Source organism: Chiloscyllium plagiosum, chromosome 32 (genome assembly GCF_004010195.1).
Source record: "Chiloscyllium plagiosum isolate BGI_BamShark_2017 chromosome 32, ASM401019v2, whole genome shotgun sequence".
NCBI lineage: Eukaryota > Metazoa > Chordata > Chondrichthyes > Orectolobiformes > Hemiscylliidae > Chiloscyllium > Chiloscyllium plagiosum.
Window position 1 is genome coordinate 33,352,088 of NC_057741.1, and position 24,760 is coordinate 33,376,847.

At 40.7% G+C, this 24,760-nt stretch overlaps 1 protein-coding gene across 7 annotated transcripts in view; it reads left to right on the forward strand.

Moving 5' to 3' along the window:
• ccser1 (coiled-coil serine-rich protein 1) overlaps positions 1–24,760 on the forward strand; it is a 1,299,391-nt gene that overhangs the window by 866,057 nt on the left and 408,574 nt on the right. For 6 of the 7 annotated variants that reach the window (XM_043674391.1, XM_043674392.1, XM_043674396.1 and 3 more), the window contains one exon: positions 24,003–24,071. In XM_043674391.1, coding sequence (XP_043530326.1) covers positions 24,003–24,071 — 69 coding nt within the window. Of the gene's footprint in view, positions 1–11,021; positions 11,288–24,002; positions 24,072–24,760 lie in introns of those variants that run through there. The other variant, XM_043674400.1, reaches the window with a different exon arrangement.

Genomic DNA, 24,760 nt, shown 5'->3' on the forward strand with positions numbered 1-24,760 from the left:
GAATACCTGCCATGTACAAGGTGGGAGGTGTTCCCACGCGTAATAGTGGTATCTATGTCCACACTCTGACACGTCTTGCAGCGTCCACCGTGACAGGGTTGCATAGAGTTGACTTGAGAGCTGGGCAGTTTGCTACGAACAATGGTCTGTTTGAGGATTGGCGGTTGTTTAAAGGCAAGTAAGTGGAGGTGTGAAGAAGGTCTTGGTGAGGTGCTCATCCTCATTGATAATGTGTTGCAGGTCATGAAGAACATGACATAATTTTTCAGCCCCTGGGAAGTACTGAACAACAAAGGGTACCCTGTCAGTTGCAGCACGTGTCTGTCTCCTGAGGAGGTCATTACGGTTCCTTGCTGTGGCATGTCGGAACTGGCGGTCGATGAGTTGAGCATCATACCCCGTTCTTGTGAGGGCATCCTTGAGTACTTCCAGGTGTCCATCATGTTCCTCCTCATCTGAGCAGATCCGGTGTATGCGTAGGTCTTGTCCATAGGGAATGGCTGTTTTAATATGTTTTGGGTGGAAGCTGGAGAAGTGTAGCATTGTGAGGTTGTCTGTTGATTTGCGGTAGAGTGTGGTGCTGAGGTGTCCGTCCTTGATGGAGATGCACGTGTCCAAGAATGAGACAGACAGTCGAGAGTAGTCTATGGTGAGTTTGATGGTGGGATGAAACTTGTTGATGTCACTGTGTAGTTTTATCAGTGACTCCTCGCCATGGGTTCAGAGGAAGAAAATGTCATCAATGTACCTGGTGTACAATGTTGGTTGGAGATCCTGCCGAGAGAAGAAATCTTGTTCGAACCTGTGCATATAAATGTTGGCATATTGGGGTGCAAATTTGGTCCCCATGGCTGCTCCGTGTGTCTGGATGAAGAATTGGTTGTCAAAGGTGAAGACATTATGATCGAGGATAAAGCGGATGAGTTGTAGGATGGTGTTTGGAGACTGACAGTTGTTGGTGTTGAGTACTGAGGCTGTTGCCGCGATGCCATCCTTGTGGGGGATGCTGGTGTAGAGTGCGGAAACATCCATTGTGACGAGGAATGTTCCTGGTTCGACTGGTCCTTGGGTGCTGAGTTTCTGTAAGAAATCCGTAGTGTCGCGACAGAAGCTGGAGATCCCCTGTACAATAGGTTTCAAAATGCCTTCCACATAGCCAGAGAGATTCTCACGTAGGGTCCCATTGCCCGACACGATGGGACGTCCCGGTGTGTTGGCTTTGTGTACCTTTGGAAGGCAGTAGAAGTCACCTACACGAGAAGTACGTGGGATAAGGGCGCGTAGGGTGCTCTGAAGGACTGGATCCAAAGTTCTGATCAGTGTATTTAATTCTCGGGTGTGTTCTTTGGTCGGATCAGCTGGTAGTTGCCTGTAGTGTTCCTGGTTGTTCAGTTGTCGGTACACTTCCTTGCAGTAATCTGTTCTATTCTGAATGACAATGGCTCCTCCTTTATCTACTGGTTTGATGACAATGTTGTCATTGGTTTTGAGAGCCTGGATGGCATTGCGTTGTGAACGGATGATGTTTCGCTCTACCTTGTGGATACGGCTGATGAATCTGGCATTTATATATTTCCTGACAGTTTGAGCATACATGTCAAGCCCAGGGCAGCGGCCCTCCAGTGGGGTCCATGTTGACACCTTCTTTGGTGGCTCCTCTACAGATCCCTGTGATGACTGTTCTAGTTCATCAGTGGGATCACTGCCGGCACCTTGAAAGAATTCCCGGAGTCTCATTCGTCTGATGAACTCCTCTGTGTCTGCTGCCAGAGCCAACGGGTCCATTTTGGTGGTGGGGCAGAAGTTGAGACCCCTACTCAGGACTTCAATCTCTTCCGGTCGAAGGGTGTGGTCCGATAAGTTGACAATAGACTTCCCCGCAGTGATAATGTTGTCTACCGTGGTTCCAGAGAGGGCTTTCCTATTACTGGTAAGAATGCCAAGCTTCTCCAGTTTTTTGTTCTTGGCATGCATGTACGTGGTGTAGTTTTGTCGCCTTGTCTGTTTGGCAATGTCACGTAATTGTACTGATGTATCCTGTGCGCAGGCTGTGAGTGTGGACTCCATCTGAATTTCAAGGTTGTGGCGCTTGCTGTAGAGTTGGTGCACGAGATGATTGAGAAGTTTATGAGAGGTGCGGTGGCAAAGTCTGTGTTGTAGGTCGATCTAAGTGGGTTCGTGATCCGTAATCCTTTCAGTATCTTTCCAGCTTGCTTGCATTCCTGTAGAAACTTTATGTCTGTGTCGATATGTGCAATCTTCTTGGAGATCCTCTCCACTTAAAATCTCAGTCCTGTTAAACCTACTTTGACAAAGTTGGACTCAGACCATGAAAAAGTCAATTGGTTGTTATACGCTGGGCTGTTATCAAAGGTTCAATAGCTCAATTGCAGATGATTCAAGGTGGCCACTTTTGTACTGGGCACATTACACTCTAAGCAAATATTCTCTTTTCCCTTGTGATGCAGGCTTATTAAGGAAGTTGATGGGCATGACATCCATTTCGAAAAGCTAGTAATTATGAATGTGTTCCATCATTTGGGAGCAATCACTCTTTACAATAGACAGTAGGCCCAGGAGTAGGCTATTCTGCCCTTCAAGCCTGCACCACCATTCAATATGATCATGGCTGATCATCCTTAATCAGTAAACTGAACATTAACTCACTGATGTAATTAATATGACATGTGTTTTGATTTAGTTTTTAAGAACTTGGCTATTTCCCCAATCTTCTAATGGTACCAACGTATAAAGGCCCAAGAGAAGTAGGAGATCAGTCTGTCCAGAGTTGTGCAAATTAAAATTTAGGTTAGAAAATTTCTGCATCTGCTGCTGATTGAGAGTAAGGTCACTGCTGTGATTCAGGCTAGGCAAGAGACCAAGCGAAGCAGTGTGAATTGTAAAGAAACAATTTTTCTCTTTGTCCTTATGATTAGAAGGCTGTGATCCAGTGAGTGTTTGATCTGAAGAAGGTTGATAAATAAAGGATTACCACTGACAGGGCTGTCTCTTTTTTAGCTAATCATTACTGACAAAAACAAAACTGTGAAACCTCAAATAATTTCTATACAGTGGTGTTATGTTCCCAGCTGCTATTTGACTGCATTAGCAACTGTAAGAAAGACCAATCTATAAACCACTCGCAACCTCAGTGCTGGTACTTAGGCACAATCCAAGAAGGGTTCACTTCATCAATTGGTTCAAACCAACTTGGTTTAATTTATCACTAAGAGACCACAATGGTGCCAAGAAATCAATTCTTCAATATTTGGCTTCATTCTGTTGAGTGAATAGAGTTCTTTGCCTGAAGAGAATGTGGTAGTAATGAGGAATTTTAGGGACTAAAGAGAGTTAAATTTGCAGCAAAAGCCGGCTGAGAACGGTGAAGGTTATGGAAAGATTTGCATCTATAAAGCAGTGATGATTCCTGATGGAGGGCATAAGTCCGAAACGTCAGTTTTCCTGCTCCGCGGATGCTGCCTGACCTGCTGTGCTTTTCCAGCACCACGTTCTCGACTCTGATCTCCAGCATCTGCAGTCCTCACTTTTTCCTATAAAGCAGTAAACTGGTTCATAACAAACATCTCCTCTAAGGCCATAAGCACATGAAATCCTTCATGAGCAATGCTTCCAAGCACACGACCCAGTCAGTGACAATAATATGCTAACTATTGGTTTTGAGGATGATCCAAACACCATGCATGCCTGGCACTACCCAGAGAGCTAGCCAATAACACACTGTTAAAAAGGGACAAAGGATGTGCTTTGATGACGTAAAACAATATGGTGAGAAGCACTCTGATTATTTCTGTATACAGTGGAAGCCAGAAGCTTATGGCATTTCAAATTATATTAATTTTGACAAAGTTTGAGTTTAATAGTGAAAAGGTGTAATACCAATGTTATGTCTTTTCACTATTAGACTCAAAATTTGTCAAAATTGCTGTAATTTGAAATGCCATTGGCCTCTGGAGTTCCATGCAATACCAAGTTGTTGATATTTTCAAATCAACCTTTTTTAGAGATATTATAGCATACCTCTGCAGGAGCTGAGTCTTGAACCTAGGTCTACCTGGATCAGAGATGGGGACACTACCACAAGAACTTCATAACCACATTATTTAGAATCAAGCTACATTAAAGTAAAACTCAACCTATGTTTCATGAATACAGGCAAAATACAGATGCTTCCTAAATAAATGAGAGAATTTACTGACAAACCTGTTTTATGACTTTGTCACCAACAAGCACACGATATGCTACTTTGATTATTTTGTCTGCTAATTCCATTAACACCCAATGTGTGCCAGGCAAAAAAAAATCAAGTTCATTTCCCTGAATGTAACCCTGGCACTCAAATTGAATGTGTACTTGGATATTTTCATTTGAAGTTCTAGAGGAATTGTACCCTCACTTTTTGAGTGCATATGCTTGTCTCTATCACATTTTTAGTCAAAGTAGTCAATTGTCAGGAGTCAGGAAACTGTTATATCTGGCATGGGTCACGAACCATTTCATAGATTTTAAATTTTTAAAAATGTTCAATTATCAAGCTTTCATCAATTAGTGTTTGAAATGATCTGGAGGAAAGATTAAATCTACTTCTAGAACTAACCAGTTCTACAAACCAAAACCAGTACTGCAACCTTGTTTGGTCAGCAGCTAGTGCTTTCTTTAGAAATAAGAAATGTTTTAAATGTACACAAGATAGAGGGCTATGGTGGGGTTGAAGAACAGCTGATAGTTGATCCATGGGATTAATTTAGAATCAGTGCAGCAAAGGTTTGTCACAGGCTAAATGAGTTGATAGCCCTCTGTCTTTCCTACTTCTGAATCTCTCTCCTCAAATCCAAAAAAGTCAGTTTTCAGTGTTCTTTTAAATACTGTTTTAGTCTAAATTCTTCATGTGTTGAGCCCACGAGCAAAATAGATTTGACTTGCAGTTCAATTTTGATCAAGTTTGTGCAGTGACAGGAACAGGGTGGATCACACCCCCCGGACACAAGTGATTGTGCAATACTGGTACATTTCTGCAGGTTCCCTGTGCAGTGACTCAACCGATGAAGGAGTGGTGAAACAGGACCATTTCAAGTATACTTGCTGCAGCTGTCCAATCTATAAATTCCTCTGAGTCACTGCTTTTCAAGGGAGAGATGCTTCATAAAGCAGCAATATTAATGTTGCTAATGTGTTCTGCCTTGACTGTTGTGAATGGTGCCTCTGCATGTGCTGAAAAATGGATTGCGCTATCTGGATTGCCTGTATTATTTGTGCTCAATTTTCTGATCTCAAATAGGAGACAGCTTTCCTGCCTCCCATCTAGGGTATAAAAAAAAGAGGGCAATGCAGCCATGGGTGGAGAAACAGAAATCAGCAAGCTACCTTACTCTTGTTAATTTTGATTCTATCAGGGGGTGTTGTTGGCATCGTGGTTATATCACTACAATAGTAATCCCGAATCTCCAGTTTAATGATCCGGGACATGGGTTCAATTCCCACTGAATGATGAATTCAATAAATAATCTGGAATAAAAAGCAAACCCAATGATGACCGTTGTCATAAAAAATACATCAAGTTCATTGTCCTTTAGGGAAAGAAACCTGCTGTTCTTACCTGACCTACGTGTGACTCCACACCCACAAGAATGTAGGTGATGTCTTTTGTCCTCAATACAATTAGGAACAGGCAATGAAAGTAATGACATCGAGTAATCCTTAAGGAATGTGTATACCTGTGGATATAGGATCAAATGGAACATAATAATCTTCTGGCCCATGAGAAAAAATAGGTGCTAATGTCTTAGTGTTCAAATGCAATGAAGCATTCAGTAACATCATTTGATATCAAAAAATGTTTTTTGGAATTTCTTTCGGCAGGAACAGTTACCATTTGCACACTTGCCATCTTTTATCATGATCATGATTGCTTTTGATAACTCCTAAAATAGTATGAGGTTATCAAATCACTCAGAAGCATTCATAAGAACTAGAAACAGGAGTAGAAAGTGAGGTCTGCAGATGCTGGAGATCAGAGCTGGAAATGTGTTGCTGGAAAAGCGCAGCAGGTCAGGCAGCATCCAGGGAACAGGAGAATCGACGTTTCGGGCATAAGCCCTTCTTCAGGAATGCTTCCTGAAGAAGGGCTTATGACCGAAACGTCGATTCTCCTGTTCCCTGGATGCTGCCTGACCTGCTGCGCTTTTCCAGCCTACTCCTGTTTCTAGCTGGAAATGTGTTGCTGGAAAAGCGCAGCAGGTCAGGCAGCATCCAGGGAACAGGAGAATCGACGTTTCGGTCATAAGCCCTTCTTCAGGAATGCTTCCTGAAGAAGGGCTTATGACCGAAACGTCGATTCTCCTGTTCCCTGGATGCTGCCTGACCTGCTGCGCTTTTCCAGCAACACATTTCCAGCTAGAAACAGGAGTAGGCTGTCCGACCCTTCGAGCCTGCTCTGCCACTCAGTAAGATCATGGCTAATCTTTTAATGGACTCAGCTCCACTTACCCGTGTTTTCACTATATCCCTTAATTCCTTTATTTTCAAAAAAGTATCTACCTTCCCTTTAAAAGTGATAGTAGCGTCAACTACTTCTTTGGGCAAGGAATTCCATAGGCAAAAGTGAGGACTGCAGATGTTGGAGATTTGAGTCGGGAATGTGGTATTGGAAAAGCACAGCAGGCCAGGCAGCGTCCGAGGAGCAGGAAAATCGACATTTCAGGCATAAGCCCTTCGCCAGGAATGAGGCTGGGAGATGGAGAGACAAATGGGAGGGGGGGTGGGGCTGGGGGTAGGTAACTGAGAGTGCGATAGTGGATGAAGGTGGGGGTAATGATGATAGGCTAGGGGGAGGGTGGAGCATATTGGTGGGAAGGAAGCTGGACAGGTTGCATCCACTCCACCCTCCCCTCTGACCTATCACCATTACCCCCACCTCCATCCACCTATCACACTACCTGATGGTAGAGTTGGGAGCAAAGGCAGCAATTTATTCTCTGGTATCCATAAAACATTCAAGTTTTGCTGTCATTGCTTGTGATATCATCTCAATATGTTAATTAAATGGTCACCATATTATTCACTCTGAATATGTATGCTTTGGTATAGAATGGTCCCAAGAATGTAACAATTATGACATTTAATCAACCAAACTGGAATTATCAGCATTGAACCCCATGTTTAAAAATCACACTTTTCAAAGCACTTCATATTTTAAACTGCAGCTTGTTTACCATTAGCTGGCATTTGCTCTTTGGATAATGGCTGTTAAATGTAATTACCATAGCAAGGACAGTCAGTGCTTCATCTAAATTGTCTGCCTCCAACCAGTCAAGTGATTAAAGTATTACATTTGGGTATTTCAAACCATCTAAACAACAAAAACATACATTCACAATGTCCTCAGACCTTTCAGAGGCATAGATCAGAAAACCATGTTGATAACAAGCTGAAAAAAAAACTCTAGAATGGGTGACTAAGAGCTTTCTCAAAGAATGAGCAGCTTCAAAGGAATAAGGGAATGTCTTAAAAGAGTAGGGAGAGGTGTTCCTTCTTTAGGAAGGATTTCTCAGTGCTCAAGGTCGATACATAAGGCTGAAGACATGGCTATTAAGTGTCACAGCTGAAATTTATCGTGTATCCTGTTTCTTTACAGTGTAATTATTAGTTAAAATATTAAAATGATACAAGATAGAATTTAAAGTCAAGCATGGTTATAGCATAGTTCCAATACTGTCAAGATTAAAAATAAATTATCCTTCTCCAATGATCCATATGTGCAAGTGTGATCTGGTTTGGTTCTGAAATTCAATTTAACTTTAATCATAAGATTCATGATCTGATAAAATAGTTGGCTGAAGGAAAATGGGAGTGATAAAGAGGCCAGAATGTAAAAGGGCAAAGATATTAGAAACAATTGTGAGGAGATAGAGGAAGGGGTAAAAACATGGAGGCATATTAACACATGAGCATGAATATTTTAAAATGGAGATGACTGGGGACTAGAAGCAACTTAAACATGGAGTGGACGGCACTTGGTACAGAAAGCAGAATTCTCTGAGCTGAAGAACATGGAAGAACATTAAATAATCTTTAAATGTAGTCTTTCCTTGTGTTCGTTACAGGTAGCAAGACTTCTAGATCTCACCCTTGAAATTTCCTGCCCTAAGGTCATCAACCTTTGTCTCCATTGGTTGAAAATTTCCATAAGCTCATGACTTCAACTGAACATTGGTCATCTCTGTTAATCATTCCTTTCAAGGCATTTTGTCTACTTTCCCTCAGCCTGATACTGTGAAGCACAGCAGGCAGCTTATATCTTCCATGAAGTAGCCATTATAAAGAGGAACTTTTGTTGCTATTTACTATTAGTTTTAGGGAAACTTTATGATTATTTCTAAAAACTCAAATGTTACAAGACCAAGTATGAAATTCAAGATACTTTGAAGACCCATGCCTATTCTGGCGGAAGGGAAGAGAGGCAAGCCAGGAGCAGTGGAGAATTAATTTTTTAAATCATTCAGAGAAACAGCAGAAATCTGGTCATTTTAAAAATGTCATTTTATAGTTATCTTTGGAGAAAAGTTTCTTGGCTGCGAATAAGCTGCAGGGAATGTTAAGGTGATTAAATAATAGTAAGTTAGTTAGAAGGTAGTAATTTAATTTGTGATGTTGGCTTTGTTTTGATGATACAACTGGGTAGACGTTGACTCTTCGTGATGGTGTAAATTGGGTTATAGTGAGTCAACTATTTGCTTTATTACTCTCTGCACTTTTATTTCTATTGCATCTAGACCTATATCACTGAAATCAATGGAAGTGTTTAAATTAGATCTCACATCTGGGGTCTTATGGTAGTAATAAATATTTTTTTCATCATGAGGAGCCAACCGGTATGATCTATATATCATGCAAGGCGATGTTCTGATGGCAAGTGTCATGATGGAGATTTATCATGACTTCTGTTTACACTACAATATTTACTAAAAGATTCAAATGATCAAATGTGGAATTTGAAGACAAGTGTGGTTGTAGCACAGTCCCAACACTGTTAAAATAAGCATTTTTTCATCTTTCTGCAAGATCTCTGTGCAATTGAGACCTTGTTGGATTCCAAAGTCCAATTTTAAGTTTAGTCATAAGACTCAGGGACTGAATAAGTATGGGATCTTTCTAGGTACAAGTTTAGACAAAGCTTACCAACTTATTAAGTTATCAGAATAAATACAGCACAAATAACACTTGGCCAGGTATTAGACTGAATACCTCCACAATTGAATAAAAGCCACATATTGCAAATACTGGAAATCTAAAACAAACATAGAAAATGCTAGAGAAACCTAGCAATATCTGTGGAGAGAGAAACAGTTAATGCTTTGAGTCTGATATGACTTCTTCAGAACCTTAATTCCGAAGAAGATTCATACTAGACTTGAAAGACTAACTCTGTTTTTCCCTTCATAGATACTGCCAAAACCACAACATGCTGCTAATTCCTGGTTAGTTGGGTGCAGTCTCTTCTTTTTTCTTGGATGGATGACTATGGAAGGAGAGGCCTCATTTTATCCTTTGCAAGCTACAACCAGATACCTCTGGACAATAATTGGTCCAGGCGTTCTGAATTGGCTTGGTGATACTTGCCCAGTGTATCAGCAGTTGATGGTCAATCTTAGATTATTAGATAATATATGCCCAGTTTCTGATAAAAAGTAACGGTCATTTTCTGTCATTCTACAGATTGACTTTTTAAGATGCCATTCACTAGTAGTGATATCCCAACTCATCATAGCTTTACCTGTCATTTCATCAAATTGTGTAGCTTACCACTATGATAACAAAGCATGTTATTTGATCCCAATTGCCTGTTTGGTTAGGATAACAGTTGTCTGCTGCTATGTCTTCATGATTGAAACACTGACTTCATTGTCTCCATTTTTTCTTTACTGTTATGAGACCTATTTTAAATCAAGCCTATTATCAGTGACTTTTCTTTGTGTATAAATCATCCACTAAGTGATTATTTCCCTATGTGGTTGTGGGTACTTAGAATACATTTCTTCACTTTTAAAACAGGATACAATAGAAAAGTTGTTTGTAAACTTAAGCATAAATGACACCAAAGAAGTTGCAAATTCAAACAAATTATGCAAGAAGATAATACTAATGTTATACAGAGTCTGTATAAAGTATAAATGCTTAATAAACAGTATGTAACAGCTAAGGTAGTGAGATATTCCCACACATTCAGTCACTACTTTTTCTTGTCTGTGAACGTTTTAGAGAATTATACAGTTACAAACGTAAGAACACATTATAATCTTTGCATCAGAGTTAGCTTTGTAACATTTAGCCAAACATTGCATGTTGAATACAGCTGCTATTTATTATATCTTCCTTAACTTCCGGTGGCAGTGGCAGCAATGCCAAGACAAGTCAGACGCTGCTCCACCTCAGTCTGGAGTCTCCTCTCGAGTGAAGAACAGCTCCTGAGTTGGCTTCCCAGTCTAGGCCTGCAGGTGGGCCGAGGCTCCAGGTCACAGCTAGGCCCACGCAGCTGAAGGAGCGGAAGCATTGGCAAAGAGGACAGATGGTGGTTTGGTGGCAATGTCTGCTGTGTTGGATGTGAAATGGGAGGCTTCTCCTGATCCACCAATGAGGTGGCTTCCAGCAACCTGGTGTGGCTATCCTGACCCCAGCATGGCGGTCTTCTTTGCCAGAGGTTTCTGGCCCAATATTCCAATGGCCCAGTTTGGTGTCTTATTCAAGCGTGTCCTGGCATAGCATTCTCATCCCTGGCTGCCTCTCCATTAATCATTTACCAGCTTTCCCCGAGCAGGGGAGCCATTAACTTAAATGTGATGAACTTTGTCTTAATTTTACTTTTCTTTTATTATTACGTATGACTTCTGACATTGATATAGGCATTATGGTGGGGCAACTTAGAAAGCTTTTCACTATATCTTTCATGTAAAAGTACATGTGGCAATATATTAATTCTATTCTATTGTATTCTATTCTGCCTACAGTGAACGTCTTCGAGCCTTCCTTTATTGATACCATCAGGGTGTTTTCGTGAGTTTCCAATAAGGCAGGAGTTGGCTGCGTTGGAAGCATAACCATTGTTCCCTGCTAATTTGACATCCTTTGACAACTGGACAGAGCCCTGTGAAATTGATTATTTTTACCCATGATGATCAATTTCATCCCCATTATCTCACCATCACCTTGACAATTGAGTTGGGTTTGAATTGTTATAGTTAGAACCATGAAAGAAAATGTAAAACAAGAAAGAAGATCAGATCAGTTGAGAGCTTCCTCCAAACATGCCTGTAAAAGTTTTCTTGAAATGCTTTACTTGAATGAAGGAGTTGATAAAGGAGAGGTTTGTTCAACAGCTCCCTCCTTGAAACATTGACTTTCCTGAATGTCTGATTTTGTATCAGCCTTTTATGCTGAACTAAAGAAGACATTTGTCAAATATTACATAGGACAAATTGACTTCTGAGTTCTTTTTTAGATATACTGATTTAAATATCAAAGCGTAAAAGTTTGGTTGTCATTCGTATGTAATAAAAACTAATAAAATATGCCAAGACAAGTCAGACGCTGCTCCACCTCAGTCTGGAGTCTCCTCTCGAGTGAAGAACAGCTCCTGAGTTGGCCTGTGTTGACACAGATGTGGCACATGCCTTGTCAGAGTTATATTCAACATGCTTTGTGTGAACTGTATTGATGGAACAATGTTTGGACACCTTCTAGCAGCTAATGCATTTTCTGCCCCCATTTACCAGTATAAGATGAGTTCAGGAGAAAAGAATCTTTGTGACTTTCGTGAATTAAAAATGAACCTCTTTTGTCCAGAGGAAAAAAGATCTTTTTTTTTCTTTATGGGTTTTGTGTGAAAATGAAAACAATTATATTCCCTGATTCAGCTACTGGGGCTGTGAAGCTTCTTATCAGCTTCAATTTGGGAGGCTTACTGACAATTGATGGCATCACCCGAGTGATGGTTTAATTGCCTGATTCTGATTACAGCTGAGGAGGAGGGAAAAGTGAGAGTTTTCAATATTTGGAAAGGAAATCTTGTATTGATCTTGGAAGCCTTGCACATTGTTCTGAGGAACTGTGGAGGATTCATTGCCATCAAACTGGGAAAAGCATTGAACAGCAATATAGCAGTTTGTATTATAGGTGAAGGAAGCTGTGAGTGTCAATTTAGGTTATTGATCATAGAATATGACTAGGGAATCTTTTACTGTTCATCTTGGGAGCCTCAACCATAATGTAGGTTATATTGATTCAAAAATCACTGATCACTCATCTGGGTACATACCATATGAAATACACTGAGTACTTACACAGGAAGTTTTAGATATTGATACAACACACCTGAGTGTAATGCGAGCGAGCAAGCATCATCCTTAGAATCCTTCAACCTAAGAAACAGAAAGCTTTATCAGTAATATGTCTTCCACTGCCTAAGTCTATGTTTCAGTGTCTGAACTGATTCCTGCATTTAGTGTTATTTATTTAACAATTGCAAAATCCAGAGCCAAGTGAAGAGCTATGCATTTGCTGCATTTCATTTAATTAGTCTGCCATTTAGTCTATAGAGGGTACAGTTGTTGGTAATGTGCAGCATTGTTTATTTCTGTTCACAGGTGCATAAAGGGTTCGGAACTAGTGAATATCTTTGAGGTGAGGTCATTGTTACCATGCAGAAAAGGTGTCACTGAATTAATGCACAGCAACATCAACAGCAATATGATCATGACTGGACAGTCTGGGTTTGATTGATGTAGATTGACAGATAAATGTTGACCAGAACAGAGAGGCAATGTATTCAAACCGTGAAGGAATTCTGTGTAGTCCCCAGCTCTCAGATTTATCCTGAATGGACGATAACATTCAGCAAGCTACCTGCTTTAACTCAAGGCAAGCTGAAGTAGGACTGAATTTTGAAAACCATTACATTATGAAATGCATGACTTCTGCTCCACCTTGCCCTAACATATACATATGTTTAGATTAAATATCTTTGTATTTATGTGCTCCAGTGACAGTTAACATGAAGGTCACCAAATTTCAACACTTGCTTCTATGTATTTTGATACACCAGATTCTGTGGGTGTTTATTAATCTAGTTCTCTGAAATTCCACTGGCATTGCAGATATATTTCAAAGAACCAGTTGCTTGTTATGAACCAATTAGTTCACAATGGACTGGAATAATGGTTCAACTCTGTCTTGCTCCTAATCAGTTTTCAGTTTTAGAGTCTTTGCATCATGACACTTAGATCTGAAAAGTGGATTGCCAGAAAAATGTGACAACTTATAACATTGTAGGGTGTTACTGATATGGAGAAAGGTCCTTGCCTGTGGACCTGCAGTATATCAGTTTCCCAAAAGCCACTGATGGGTCAGCTGGATAGATAGGCTCTTACAGGTATAGAATTTCATCACTTAAACAACTGGGAATTTCAGGAAGAAATAATGTGAACCCACCCGAGGATATTGCATGAAAACTGTGGATTAATGTAGATTATTGAATTTCCATCTTTGCTCAAACTGACTTGATAAGTTGTTTTCTCCCACATAATAATCAGAATGATCAGAAACCTGCTCACATTATAAAGGCTTGTTCCTTCTCTCCCATCACTTTTTGTTTAAAGATGACATTCTCCTCTCAATTTTTTCTCACTTCATAGCAGTTTTCAACCCAGTCACCTCATCTCATTGTGGGACTCCTCATCATCTACATGTGCAATGAACTTCCTGAGCAAGTGGTAGATGTGATTACAATGACAATATTTAAAATACATCTGGATAAGTATGAAAAGGATAGGTTTGGAGGGATATAAGCCAGAAATAAGCAGGTGGGACTGGTTTAGTTTAGGTTTATGTTCGGCATGGACTGGTTGGACCGAAGGGTCTGTTTCCATGCTGTATGACTCCATGACTATGAGAATTCAGTATTTTCTCATCTGTTCTCCTTCATTCAGATGAGATAACCTGTCAACTTCTCTCAGATGTATTGTTTTGAAGAGCTATAGAATTCTCCTTGGTGTCCTAGTCAATTTCTGTCTCTCAAGTCATACCCCAATGATTTGGTCATTATCTATCTCTTGCTATGTCTAATTTAGTTTATGCTATGCACTGCTTTGGCTCTAGTTTGTTCTGACATCATGATTTTCTCATCACTGTGAGCCAACATTCCTTGCCCAATTCCTGATTTCCCTTAAAACGTAGCGGTGGGAAGCCTTCTTCATAATGAAATAATTGCTTGGCTATTTCAGGTGGGGTGTTAAGAGTCAATCACAATTAAGTGTCTAAAGTCACATATTTAGTCAATTTGGTGCAGATGGCAAATTTTCTTCTCAGATGTTTGTTGGTGAAATGCATGTTTATTATCCAACAATCCAGTGTTAATATGGCCACCATGACTGATACTAACTGCTTACTCCAGATTTATTAAATAAAATGAGGTTACACTCACAACTGCCATGGTGATCATTAGTCCAGTCCTCAAGATTGCAATTGCAGCAGCATAACTGCAATCATAGAGCTAATATGTAAATGCAAGTCTGTTAATCTGTCCTGCACTCTGGATTAGAGTGGTACTGGAAAAGCACAGCAGTTCAGGCAGCATCCGAGGAGCAGGAAAATCGACACCAGATCCCAGCTCCCAGCCCTGCCGAGTTTTCACCATCCCTCCAGACCTCCCCCTCGCTGAGGACAAACGATCAGACCTCAGCAAAGGACTCACTTTCATCCCCCTCCAACCACGCATCAATGAATTTAATAAAGCTGTATTCCTGGTGAAGGACTTTTGCCCGAAACATCGATTTTCCTGTTCCTCGGATGCTGCCTGACTGCTGTGCTTTTCCAGCACCACTCTAATCCAGAATCTGGTTTCCAGCATCTTCAGTCATTGTTTTTACCTATCTGCCTGCACTCTCCTACCTTTCTCCCTCTCTCCTTTAACTGGACTTGTCATACAAGTGGCAGGCAGGCCACTTATTAGATTTTCTGAGTTCCAAACCCACTGGTAGGGAAACTGTAAGATTTCTCCATAGGTCTCAGTAAATGGTCTGGTGGCTACAATGTGCAATTGAGTGACAGGGTGACTCCATTGTCATTGACTTGCTGCTATTCCTATACTGCTTGGACAGGTTGGAATATAGGATGTGGAAGTAGGCCATTCAGCTCATCTAGTTTCCTCAGCCATTCGATGAGATTTTGGCTGATCCAATAATCCTCAACTCCAGTTTGCTGTCTTTTCACCATAACCGTTTTTTGCCCTTTCCTATTGAAACCCTATATATCATTTGCAATACTGTAGAAGAAAAGTTAAGTTATTGATCAATAATTATTTAAAAGCTTGTTGCACCTTGGTATATATGTGAAATGGACAGATGGATGTGCAGTTCAGTTTCAAGGAATGACGGACTTGTTTGATATATAAAACTGAACACGACCAGCTATCCTTAGTAGCCACACACGCAGACAACAAGCAACATGAATTCGACTGGGACAACACTACTATCATAGGGCAAGCCAGACAGAGAACAGCCAGGGAATTCCTAGAGGCATGGCATTCATCCACAAACTCCATCAACAAACACATCGACCTGGACCCAATATACCAACCACTACAGCGGACAGCTGAAACTGACAACCGGAAGCGGCAGGGACAGACCACTATAAACACTGGAGGAAACATCAAAGAAGCGCTTCGCAGGAGGCTCCCAAGCGCTGATGATGTCGCCTAGCCAGGGGCCGAAACGTTTGCAACAAAAACTTCCAGCTCGGCGAACAGAACCACAACATATAAAACTGAAATCAATACGGGGTCAAGCTAAAGTTTAATTAAAGGTAATGTGCAAAAACTAAACAGAAAAATAATGTGAGCAGGTATTAATGTTCTTATTTGTGTCTTGTATTCATTGTATGTTGTTTACTTAGAACAACTTCAGTCGAGCTGGGAAAGATAATGGGTGACGAAATGCATTTAGGATTATTAACAGAATGGTCACAGAAAAATTGCGTCAAAAGTGACAGTGGAAGGTTATATCATGGAATTCTCTGAATGTGACAGGAAATTGCACAAATGCGTTTCTGAATCAGTATCTGTTGAAGTGAGTATCTTCTTCAATAGAATAGCCTCTATTCTCACGTACACTCTAAGTATAGTGAAAAGTTTGTGTCGCCCAGTTACACCACCGACTTACATACAGAAGTGTTTAAGCACAGCTTCTTTTGTGAAAAGATTTGTTACATAAGTAAGATGTCCAGCATTACAGAAAAGGGTTTAATGCAGCAGACTACGCTGACACTTAGTTTCCAGTTCACACTGGGCCCTGGTTCATGTCAGCCACCGTCTCACTGGGAGGCTGTTGCAGGAGGCCAGGAATTCGTCACATCACGCTGGAAAGCCCCTACAGAAGGAGGCCACTGCAACAGGTTGAGAGGTTGCCAAGCCAACGCTGGCAGGCCACTGCACCAGACCAGGAGTCTGTCTCCAGAGCCTGGGAATTGTTACTCGCCAAAGCCCAGGAATCGTTACTGACGTCCAGGAGTCAAAGAGGAGAAAAGAAGAAGAAGGAGAAAAAACCAGGGGAAAGAAAAAGAGATGAGAGAGAAGAGTAAGAAGAGGAAGAGCGGGCAGACGAGAACGAGCTCCAGCTGGAGTGTCCTACTTTGCCGCCATCTTGCAACATACAATAAGGTGAAGAACGAGTGTGAGAGTGGAGTTAGACTTTGGATCATTGTGGGGTGAAGTCACAACACATACTTGACCAAAGAGCTTTTTCTGTACAATAATATTCCAGGGTGACCTCCCCCACTGTCTCTTTTCCTCTTTCTCTATAGTATTAATTAACCATTAGTTAGATGATCATATGATCTCTTTGGGGACTTAACAAAGAAAGGATATGTCCTGTTCCATCTGACCTCTGCATACTTGCCATATTATTGCAGCTTGTCTTGTGAGGAGGTATTGAGCAATTTAGGTCAATGCTCACAATAGTTTAGAAGAATGAGAGTAGATTGAATTGAGGTATGCAGCATGTTAAAGGAGATTAACAAGGTAGAGGCAGAATGGAATGCTTCCCCTTGTAGACTTATCTAGAAGGAGAGGTCTTGGTTTCAGGCAAAGTGGTGGCAGACTTAAATCAGAGCTCAAGAGAATTACTCCTTTCAAAGATCATTCAACTTCTGAATTCATCACCCCAAAGTGCAGTGAATGTTGGAACACTGAATAAATGTAAAGAGAATAAAACCAAGAAATCTGAAACAACAAACAGAAATTACTGGAAAAACTCAACAGGTCTGGAAAGTCTGTGGAAAGAAGGCAGAGCCAAAAGTTTGGGTCCTGTGACGCTTCTTCAGAATGTTGACTCTGCTTTCTCTCCACAGACCTGCTGAGTTTCCTTGGCAATTTCTGTTTAAGTTTGAAGAGGAGATAGACAGATTTTTAAGTAGCAATGGGTTAGAGGATCATGAGGAGTGGGCAGGAAAGTCGAGATGAGATCAACCATGACTGTATTAAATGGTGCCGCAGTTCTTACATTGTTACATGCTGCCTCAGTAGAGGTGGCGATGTGGTTGGGATGGTGTGGGGTAGTGGGGAGGGGTTGTGGTTGCAATTAGTGGTTTGTCATATTCTGCCACAAACATTCTCGGGGGCTGTCTATCACCACTGCGGCCGTCATGCTGTTCGTCTCCAAATACACCACTTCTTACTTCACATGACTGCTTGTGCAATTCCCAACTGTACACTGTTGTTAGTGCTGTCCTTGATTCCAAGGCAACTGAGTTGGTTGCAGATTCATATAACCCTCCGTGTGAAGGACAGGCTGCAAAAACAAGGGGAACTAAAATAATAGTTTTATTATATTCAGCTTCAGTGCCCCTCTAATTTGCAAACATTACACCTGGAATAATTGCACACCAACAATTATTAATTTTACTGTGAAACTAGAGATGAACAAGAACCATTTCAGAATGAAGAATCAATAATAATGCAATTAAAATCAATCTTTTTATTTGCATTTTCATATTCCATTGAAAAGTATTGGTTGCTAATTTTCATCTCTTATCTTTCACCATTACAAAATGAAACCAGGGTTGAATCAGAATAATAATACAGAATAAATGGATTATCCCATTCTTGATTATGCATTCCAAGTATTTATTCAATTGTGCAAAAGACCCTTGCAGTTCACACTTGCTTGAAGCGCTCCTGAATTATGAATTATTTATGCTCAGGAAAAGAGCTTCAATAATATATCCAGTGATAGAGCAATATTCTAAGTCACTTTTATGGGTTTTATTATAGATTTGAAAGAGATCCCTGCAAAAAAGACCTCTAAAACTTTAATAGTTCTGAATGTTATATATTAAAACTGTCAACAGAAATGATTGTGATTCTTGTTTCTCTGCAAGACAGCTGGACATTTACCTTAGTGGGTACAGGGTCTTATCAGCATGCACAGCAAGTTTATTCCATTCATGAATAACCGTCCTTTTGACAATTAATACCACTTTGGAGCCAGAGATGCAGCAAGAAAGAACAAAGAACAGCACAGCTCAGAGACAGGCCCTTCACCCAACCAACACTGCACTGACACATGATTCTTTTCTAAACTAAAAACCTTTTGCCTTTATGTTTCGTATCCCTATATTCCCTTCCTATTTCTTTATTTGTCAAAATGCTTCTTAAACATCACTATTGTTTCCACCACCTTCATCTCTGGTAGCTCATTTCAGACGCTTATCACTCTCTGTGTAAAAAAAACATGTTTCTTCCATCTCCTTTACACTTAAACCCTTTTACCATGAACCGATGTCTCCTAGTATTTGACATTTCTAAAATGTGCTGACAAAAATAATGAGTTGTTCCTGCTTTTTTTTCAAAATGGACGTTATTTTTCCTGGTTGTTTGTACATCACTAGCATAATGGAAACAGAATGCCACTATAATATTGTAGCAAGCTTAGAATCATAGAATAGTGTGAAAGCAGGATGTTCAGCCCATTGAATCCACATTGACCCTCCGAAGAGCATCCGACCCAGACCCACCCTATCGCTGCATTTCCCATGACTAATCTTCTTAGCCTGTACATCCATGGATGCTATGAGCAATTTAGCATGATCAATCAACCTAATTTGCACATCTTTGGACTGAGGGAGGAAACTCACACAGACGTAGGGAGAATGTGCAAACTCCAGTTAGTCATATGAGTTTGGAATCAAACCTGGGTCCCTGCTGCTGTGAGACAGCAGTGCTAACCACTGAGCCACCATGCTGCCTCAGTGTAGGCTAGACAATGTAGGTGTACAAAGTCCAACTGTGACAAAACAACTAATTTTATAAGTAAATGGTTTTCAGGATTCACCTTAGTGCATTTAGTAATTGAATCGTAATTTGTATCCTTGAAATTTATGGTTTTGCATTTCATTATCATAAGTCCTATAATTTTGTTTTGTTTTAAATATTATTTGTTATATGATGAAGTTTCAAAAATATAACTATATATCAGAATATTCAATTTTTAAAAAAATTGTTAATGACAAATACAAGTTTAATACCAGGACTGAGAAAGTATTTCTATTTAGAAAGGTTGGAAATGGGTTGGAAAGGTTTAGAAATGGGCTGGAAGGCAGAGGTGTGAGCTGGTGGAAGGGTTTTCAAAATTGTGGATATGTTTTATGCATGTGGAAAATCAATGTGGATGACAATAAATATCGTGTCATTACTGGAATGTACGAAGCTTGTGAAACTTTACGTGGAGTGGTTGCATTGAGTAACTTTAAGCCTTTGAGAGAAAGCTTGATAGATACATGATGGGAAAAGAATGAAACTAATCTCACTGACAGAGTTGGATGAAGTGGGAGGAGTAAAGGCTCGTGCAACATAAATGTCAGCATTTTCTTCAGTCATTTATAGGATGTTTGACATTTCTGTCTGAGCCAGCATTTATTGCCTCTCCTGAGTTGCTCTTGATAAGGTGATGGGGAGCTGCCATCTGGAACCACTGCAGCACTCACAATGGAGGAAATTCCAGGATTTTGACCCATTGACACTGAAGAAATGGTGATATATTTCCAAGTCAAGATGATGAAAGACTCAGAGGGGAACTTGCAGGTGGTGGTGTTCTTTTATATCTGCTGCCCTTGTCCTTCGGTACGATTACAGTCGTCGGTTTAGAAGATACTATCTAAGTGCTTTGTTAAATTTCTGGAGTTCATATTGTGGAAGGTACTGCTGCTACTGAGCATTGGTGGTGGAGGGTAGTGGGTGTTTGTAGATGTGGTGCCAGTCAAACAGTATGCATTGTCTTGAGTGTAGTTGGAGCTGCACTCATCCAGGCAAGTGGGGAGTATTCCATCACACTCCTGATTGTATGTTGCAGATGGTGGACAGGCTACGGGAAGTCGGAGGTGAGTTAGTCACTGCAGAATTCCTCATCTTTGACCTGATGTTGCAGCCACTATCTTTATACAGCTTGTCCATTTCAGTTTTTGATCAATGGTAATCCGAGGATGTTGATAGTTTAGAATTCAGTGAAAGTAATGTCACTGAATATCAAGGGGCAAGGCGGTTAAATTCTCTCTTGATGAAGGTGATCACTGTCTGGCACTTCTGTGGTGTAAATGTCACTTGCCCAAACCTAAATATTTTCCAGATTTTGGTGCATTCGAACATGGGCTGCTTCAATATCTGAAGAGTTGCAAATGGTGTTGAACATTATGCAATCATCAGCAAACATCCCACTTCTGACCTTATCATGAAGGAGGTTCTTGATGAAGAAGCTGCAGTTAGGCCCTGAACACTACCCTGAGGAACACCTGCAGAGATGTCCTGAAACTGAAATAACTGACCTCACCAACCACAACCATCTCGCTTTGTTTTGGCTATGATGTTCAAACAGCATGGGCTAAAATGGCCTTTTTCTGTGCTGCTCCTTCTGTATTATTTCTTGTAGTTTCAGAGACCCCAATTTTAATCAGCAATTCATAAAAATGTTTTCTAGATTTTTCTATGGATTGGCACCTTTGCAATATGAGCCAGGACCATGTACTATAATTAGTTCAAGCTCAACCATTGAAGTAGCTCTACATGAGATGATTTCATTCTCAACCACCTACACATTTATCGCGGGCTGACCTAAGAAGCAGGAAACCCAACAGGAAGGCAGTAGTAGTGCCTGTTTGCTAGTCTCTCTGGGAGAACTGAGTACTTATGGAGAAGGGAAGGGTTCTCAAAATGGTGGGTATTCACTCAACATTATTTCAGGCACGAGACTGATGAACAGGTGTTTCATGGGAGCTCAGACTAGACTGTTAACCCTTCTCAGAAGAGTATCTGTGGCAGCTCATCTACCATTGTGAGTTGTGCACCCCCAAGCCCCACGTCCAATGCTGGCTACTAATTTTCTCCTACCTCCTGATGGAAGCCTGCTTCTGCAACATTGCAGAAAATCTCGGTGCTGGGGAAAGGTACCTTTGACTGGGGCCTGACTGGCTTCAGTGCTTGCTCTTTGCTATGGGACCAGCTGTTGATTCCTAAGGGCAGACCACTCCTTGCAAATTCATCAAGGGCTAGGATGACATCTAGCAGTCATCCTGGAAGGACTTCCCATTGTTTTCCTGCGAACCTGTGCCAAATTATTTCTCAGTGTAATAATATGAAACAAAGAACTGTGAATGTTGGAAATCTGAAACATGTATAGAAAATGATGAAGAAACTCAGCAGGTCTGGCAGCATCTGTGGAGAGAAAGCAGAGTTAATGTTTTGGATCCAGTGACCCTTCTTCAGAACTGATAGTAGCTCGGAAAAGGTATATATACTGAAGAAAAAGGGTAAGAAGGGTTAAAGAAGTGAGCGATAGGTGAAGCCCTATATGGTTAATTATTAACAATTAGGGATAGGCAATAAATGCTGGCGTGGCTAGTGATGCCCATATCCAATGAGGACCTCACCCCACCATCCATCCACTAGCTTGTGCTGAATTGAATTCATGGTGTGGAAAGTTCTAGATACTGTCACAAGCTCATCAAACCACTTCTTTATCTTGAATCGTAGCTTCAGGAGGTGTGGTTTTTTCAGGCACAGCACAGGCAGAGCCCATTGGATGTATTGTCCACCATTTTGTTGTGAACATTTTCATTCTCCTGCAAGGAACCTTGGGATAAAACTGTCCAAGGAGAGGCATGACCTCTGTCTGTCTTTTGACTGAAATCTTGTAGGGGTCAGTTTAGCTTGGTAAGCATGGATGGCTGATAATGGTAACTGGGTGTGTTCAATTCGTGCACTGACTAAGGCCGCCATGAATTATTTGCCTTCAACCTTGCTCCTCACCTGAGGCATAGTGACCATTAGGTTAAATTCATCACCAGTCATCACTCTCTCTTGAATTGAAGAGTAGAACTATGGTGACTTTACCTTTTATTTTGCAGGTAATGTTGCAACACATCCACCTTCAAGTCAAGCAACTTGAGTCTTTTGATAACTGCCAGTAATTCTGAACTGGAAATGAAACAGATCTGTGCTCATTCACTGTGGCTATATTTTTGTTTTAAAATAAAGACTATTGTAATATTCATGAATGTCTTTCTTTTTCAAACATACAATCCCCTTCTGGCATTAGATTGTGCAAAAGGCTGACACCTGGTCATGTAAGGAACAGTTGAAATCACAATGTATGTAGAATATATCTTGGTAAAGGGTACATAACAAAATGACTGAGGGATCTGATGGGAAGTCAGCGAGGTGGAGTTGAGACAATTAAAACATCGCGGGTGTGTTGATTCAATTTAATGACCTTTTTATAGTTCGTAGCAATTGCTACATCTATCAGCAGATAAGTCCTTGTTCTGCTGATAGGGTTTCTGGAGTCTGTAGCATGTTTTAAATGTTTTGACACTAATTTGGTGCTGTATTGAAGTTGACCAGGCCTTCACGAAACCAAATAGAAACTAACTGTTGCAGGGAACTTAGTGTCAGTCTTGGCACAGTGGCAGCATTTTCAGGAATCAGAAGGTTGTGAGTTCCGACCCTACTTCAGATCCTTCAGAATGCAATCTCAGGTGATGCTCCAGTGCTGCTGTGTTGGACTTGCTAAATTAAACTGAATTTTCACCGTTTGCACCCTCAAGTGGAGTAATAGATCCAAAGGCACAGTTCAGGAAAGAGCAAAGTCATCTCCTTTAACCAGCTGCCCTTTTCCAGTCCGATCCGGGCTGAGACTGCCTGATGGGCCTAGGTAAGCTCACCCCTGCATTCCAAGGCTCTGCACATAATCCTTCTCCTTCAGTACCAGCAGTGACCAACTTTCTTAGTGGCGCTGCTGGCTTCTGGTTGGAGGAGGGAATTCACTCTACAGGGCCCCAGAACCCTGATGACAGCTAGCTGATTGCCTGATGGGGATTTAATTGCAAAACTTATCCTGGTTGCTGAGGGGTTTCCACCTCCACCTATTGAATGGGCCCTCAGTCACACCCATTAAATATCAGACTATTTCATTAGATGCGGAAAGCATCATGAGATCATGACAGGAGCCATTTTACTGCAATTTGTTTTCCTTTCTTTACACAATTTAAACTATAAATTTCTCTCCCATGCTGTTGGTGGACAAGTAGCAAAATGAACATCATCACAAAAAATGGCACACTTACTTGTTCATTCAATGTACTTTTGAGACTTTGAAATTAAAATGTCTGTAAGATTTGTTTGTGTTTTACTGAATATTCATTTCTCTATCATTGAGGTCTGGTTGTTGAGATTCTAAATCCTGGAATTGCCTTCTTAAACCGTTCCACCTTTCAGGTGCTCCTTCAAAATGATCTCTTTGATCCTTTATTCAGCTCCTTTCATGGCTCCATGTCCAACTTTTGTTGGATATTGCAGGCTGTGAAGGGTTTGAGGTATTAATGGTGTTATTTCAATGCATGGCAATGTCTTATGGTTGCCAGTCACAAACAATGTCCAATTTCTGTCACAGGATCGCAATCGAAGGGCACATTCCTCACGAGCGGACAAGTCCACACAGACAGAGGTTCTCAGTCATGATGTGAGTAATTGTTTGTTTGTTTTTGCTCTAGTTTTTTTTCCATTCATTGTTGCTTACTTCATGCCTGCCCTTGCTACATGTGCTGCTTGTTGCTTCCATGCTTTTGTTTAATGGGGTGTTCAGCAATAACATTAGTCTCTCTTTGTTCTTCTGTGGTTCCAGTCTCTTGTTACAGAACTAGATAATTACAGATCGTTTCTTGTTCTGAACAGCAGCCCTCATAAATTCTCAGCAGTGAGTTAAAGGGAATTGAAATTTAACAAATTGACACATGAAAGCTACAAAGTATCAAATGTCAAAACGTGGAAGAGAAGAATGAAATGAAGATGTTCTAAGTATCATCACAAAACTATAAAAGGTAGCCTTGGATTGTTTAGCCTAGTTGAGTAGAGTGTGGTGTACAATTATGATAATAGTATGGGTTCAATCGGTACACTGACTGTGGATGTTTCTGGAGGCTTTTGATCTCACATAATACCCATGATTGATGGAGAGTGCCTCTCAAGATTTTTCTCTTTCTCTAAAAGAAGGTGAAACGATGGTCTCTCAAGGATTATGGCTAATTACCTGTTTAGAAGTTCATTCCACAGCTGTGCAAATGGGAATTGAGAATGGGAGCTTTGAAAGAAGTGCTTCTCTTTGACCCTTCTCATATGCCAACCTTTGCTGCATTGGAAGCAGTTCAGATT